Source organism: Beta vulgaris, chromosome 8 (genome assembly GCF_026745355.1).
Source record: "Beta vulgaris subsp. vulgaris cultivar EL10 chromosome 8, EL10.2, whole genome shotgun sequence".
NCBI lineage: Eukaryota > Viridiplantae > Streptophyta > Magnoliopsida > Caryophyllales > Amaranthaceae > Beta > Beta vulgaris.
In genome coordinates, this window is record NC_079209.1 from 2,935,006 (window position 1) to 2,940,137 (window position 5,132).

A 5,132-nucleotide genomic window follows, 5' to 3' on the forward strand; every position below is an offset into this window, starting at 1 on the left:
AAATCAAAAGATTTAATTTCAGACTTGACACGGCCCGCCATTCACGAGTTCGGGCCCGACCCATGCCAAGGTCTAGTTGCAGACCAAGTCTAGCGAACCCCATGTGCAAACCATGGTTGGCGTACTCGACTTTACCCATTAGATGAGTAAAGATAAAGTTGATTGAACAACTTATAATTAAACCTATCAGCTAACTAGCTTAGATATGATGTGTTTGAAGAACTTATGCTAAGTTGCTGAGATGAAGTTGATTTGAAGAACTTGCAAAACTTATTTGCTAACTAGCTCGATTGGGTTAGCTTGAAGACCAAAAAAACCTAAATGTTGTAGTCGCGGCTAACCTCGCAATCATTTTTTATAAATTTGCAGACCTTCTATCGCAAAGTCGAATATGGTGAATTTATCAATCGAAATCCAAGTGCTCTGGCTTGCATCACTCAGCCAGTCTGCATCAGTCCAGCTGTACCAGCATCAGACCAACAGTCTGTATCGGACCAACCATATATAGTTGATTTGATGAACGTGCAAAACTTATTTACTAACTAACTCAGATTGGTTGAGTTTCAAGAGTTTATCTGCTAACTTGCTTGGATAAGGTTGATTTGAAGCGCTTGCAACACCTATCTATTAATAGCTCGGATAAGGTGAGTTTGAAGACCAAAAAATCCAAGTGCTATGGGAACGGCTAATCCCACATACACTTGGTATAAATTTACAAAACTTATCTTGATAAGTCGAATAGGGTAAGTTTGTTAATTGCAAAGTCGTCTCACAAACTCTCAAGTTGCATATATATATTTGCCAAACATGTCTACACAAAGCTAGACACCGCAAAGTGAAGCAATTAAATGACATAAAAGAGTATAAATTTCAAGTTCCCTGCTCAACCAGCAAAGAGTATTGGTCTTCCCAGCGCTTTAGAAATCACTATAATCTCACAAGCTACATAGTTTGTATATAACCTTTTGCACTTATTCTTGATTTCTGATAAAATTTAACTGTGGCTCCCCAAAGTTTAAGGACTCCATAAATGATTGATTTTACACTTAATCAAACAATAATACTCGTGAGCTAAATTCAGATATGCTACATGAAAGATATAGAGACCGATCAACTCTGTAACTTTCATTTCACGAGATTTGAACTCAAGCCTCTAAATCCAAATATGCTACATGAAAAAAAAAATCCCTCTTTTTAATTTAAATCACATAAACTATTGACATATTGCACCTCACTCATGTAACATTCAATTATTAGTAGAGCAAAGAGAAATAGAATACAATAAAATAACATTACTTGCAATTATCTCTAGTGATATAGAAATATAAAAAACACATACACAAATGAAGGTAATATTATAATTATTTTATAAATTACTCTTTTATTTATATTCTTTTATCATTCTCACTTTTAATTTTGACACCAATATTTTTCGTCAATTTAAATTCCTCTCAAAATCAAAATCTTGAATCAAATAAACAGAATTTGGTCCTTCTAATAAAAAGTAGTGTATGTGGATCACGGTCCATAATAAAATGCATGAGAGGTTCGATAGTAATAAATAAAAACATAAATTGAAAGCGGCGCATGCGGCTACACACGGCGGGCGTAAATACAAGAGCCCGCATGGTTGGCATACTCGACTTTACTCATTAGAGGAGTAAAGATAAAGTTAATTGAACAGCTTACAATTAAACCTATCAGCTAACTAGCTTAGATATGGTGTATTTGAAGAACTTATGCTAAGTTGCTGAGATAAAGTTGATTTGAAGAACTTGCAAAAACTCATTTGCTAACTAGCTCGATTGGGTTAGCTTGAAGACCAAAAAACCTAAATGCTTTAGTAGTGGCTAACCTCACAATCATTTTTTATAGATTTGCAGAACTTATATGGCAAAGTCGAATAGGGTAAATTTATCCATCGAAATCCAAGTGCTCTGGCTTGCATCAGTCAGCCAGTGTCTGCATCAGTCCAGCTGTACCAGCATCAGACCAACAGTTTATATCGGACCAACCAGATATAGTTGATTTGATGAACTTGCAAAACTTATTTACTAACTAGCTCAGATTGGTTGAGTTTGAAGAGTCTATCTGCTAACTTGCTTGGATAAGGTCGATTTGAAGCGCTTGCAACACCTATCTATTAACTAGCTCGAATAAGATGAGTTTGAAGACTAGGAAACCCAAGTGTTATGGAAACGACTAATCCCGCATACACTTGTAACAAATTTACAAAACTTTTCTTGATAAGTCGAATAGGGTAAGTTTGTTAATTGTAAAGTCGTCTCACAAACTCTCAAGTTGCATATTTGCCAAACATGTCTACACAAAGCTAGATATCGCAAAGTAAAGCAATTAAGTGACATAAAAGAGTATAAATTTCAAATTCCCTGCTCAACTAGCAAAGAGTATTGGTCTTGATAGGGCTTTAGAGATCACTACAATCTCACAAGCTACCTAGTTTGTATATGACCCTTTGCACTTGTCCTTGAATTATGATAAATTTTAACTATGGCTTAATCAAACAATAAGACTCATGAGCTAAATTCAGATATGTTACATAAAAGATATAAAGACTAATCAACTCTGTAACCTTCATTTCACGAGATTTGAACCTAAGCCTCTAAATCTAAATGTGCTACACGAAAGAAACAATAGATAATCTCTCTTTTTATCTCTAAATATTTTTTTAATCACATAAACTATTTACATATTGCATATTGCACATCACTCACATAACATTCAGTTATTATTAGTAGATGAAACTGAGATAAAATATAATAAAGTAACATTATTTGTAATTATCTCTTATAATGGAGAAATAAAGAACACATAGCCAAAATAAAATAATATTATGATTATTTTATACATTACTCCTCTATTTATATTTTATCATTCTCATTTTCAATCTCAACACCAATATTTTTAGTCAATTTAAATTCGTTTCAAAATCAAATAAATTGAATTTGGTCAATTTAATAAAAAGCAGTGTACATGGACCAAGGTCCATAATAAAATGCATAACACAAGAGGTTAGATGGTAATAAATAAAAACATAAATTAAAAGCGGCGCATGCGGCTACACACGGTGGGCGTAATTACACGGTGAATTAAAAGAGCGTGACTACGTAACATAAAGTCGAGTCTTACACAAAAAATTAAAGATTACCCATTTCCCTACAGCACGCAACATACTGTGCCGAAATGATGCATAAATACAGCAGACCACCTCACAAGTCACAAAAAACACTACAGACCAAAAGAATCTCCAAACGGCTCAGATTAATTACTCTTTATCTTCTTTCTTTCTTTAATTATTAATTTAAGCGTAGTTACAGCCGATTGACGGGTTTTAAGAAACAGCCCTCTTTGCCACGTAACATCTCCTCAAGGCTATTTCCGTAATTTCCGTCCTATGTGGGCGGCTAACCAAAGATCAGTCAAATCTCTTGCTGACTGTGCCGCACTCCTTTCTCTCTCCTCTTCCACCCCTCTCCCTTATAAAACCAACACAACCTCTTCTTCTTATTATTACCCATTCTCATCATCATCATATATTATATTACTCTCTTTTTCCTTCAACTTTTGTGTGTCCTAGAAAAAAAAAAAAAATACCACTTTTGTTTATCTATATCTATGGCGCCGAAACATAACGGTGGCGGCGGTGGTGGTGGTTGTGGTGGTAGTGTTGCTGTTGGTGTTAAAATGACATCCGCCGTTGGAGGAATCTCCAACGGCGGTGGCGGAGTTAATGTCAAGGAAGCGCATTTCCGCGGTGTTCGAAAGCGTCCGTGGGGACGTTATGCAGCTGAGATCCGTGATCCTACTAAAAAATCACGGGTTTGGCTCGGGACTTTCGACACCGCGGAAGAAGCGGCGCGTGCTTATGATGATGCTGCACGCGCCTTCCGCGGTGCGAAGGCTAAAACTAATTTCCCTCTACCTAATGAGATCCATACCAACATCAGCGTCAACCACAACAACATTAACAATAATAATAATAATCGTAGTAGTCCTAGTCAGAGTAGTACCGTGGAATCATCAAGCCATGAGAAACCGTCTCATCTCTCACCGACAACAACAACCGCGGTGATGGTTGATTCTTTACCGTTAGATCTTAACCTTGCCGGAAACTTTACCGGCAGTGTCCGGTTTCCTTTCGTTTCACCGGCGCCGGCGGTTGGTTTTCCGGCGCCGATGAGTCAGTTCTTCTACTTTGACGCGGTTGCGCGCCAAAATCAACAACATCAGTTTAACAAAATGATGATGAATCATGTAGTGAGTGAACGTCACGCGCCACCAATGGCGCGTGATGTTCAAAGTGATTCGGATTCATCCTCCGTCGTGGATTTAAATCAAGATCTTAATAGCGTTCCAAGAGGTCTTGAGATCGATTTAAACGAACCTCCGCCGTTCGATTTGGCTTGATTATTATATTATATATTTTTTTTGTCTCCTCTTTTTAATTTAATTAAGAGGTGGTTTTAGGATATTATGACGTCAAGAAGTTAACAAAAAAAAAAAAAAAGGAAGTTTTTAATTTTTTTTTCGAATTTCCTCGGTATTATTATTATTTTAGGGAAAAGAAAAAAATGAGGGTGGAATCGATGCAGTTTCGGATCACCGGAGTTTTCTGGGTTTAAAATTTTTGTATAGTTTTTTAAGAAAATTTAAAAATAGGTTTTACTTAGCTTAAGTATATTTTGTTAAGTTTAAAGATCCCTTTTTTGCGACAGAGAGTAAGAGAAGAAAGATTGTAAACTTATGTATGTCTTTCTATTTTCGATTCTTCTCTGTTGTTTGCTGAAATCACTGATGTAATTTTCGTACTATCTTTGATAAGATAATGGAGTATAATATATTATTTGAATTACTATTACTCTCTTTACTATTGTGTTTCTTATTATGAGGCATGCATGCACTATATTTTATATTTTAAAGGGAATCGAAACATATTTTATATTTTATATTTTAAAGGGAATCGAAACAATTAAATATTCTTGTTCATACGTAATAATTGTGGAGATTGATACATCTATCTATTTGTACGAGTAAATTACTCGTTAGTTATAGATAATTCAAAAAAATTATTATGCGGAATTGTACTTTACTAAATATGAATTTTGTTATTT

At 35.3% G+C, this 5,132-nt stretch overlaps 1 protein-coding gene across 1 annotated transcript; it reads left to right on the forward strand.

Annotated features, from left to right (window-relative positions):
* The first annotated feature begins 3,524 nt into the window (after window positions 1-3,524).
* LOC104900638 (ethylene-responsive transcription factor 4) lies at window positions 3,525-4,873 on the forward strand. Its single transcript, XM_010688114.4, has one exon. It carries the CDS (start codon window positions 3,637-3,639, stop codon window positions 4,426-4,428), a length of 792 nt encoding a protein of 263 aa, XP_010686416.1. The 5' UTR covers window positions 3,525-3,636; the 3' UTR covers window positions 4,429-4,873.
* The last annotated feature ends 259 nt before the right edge of the window (window positions 4,874-5,132 follow it).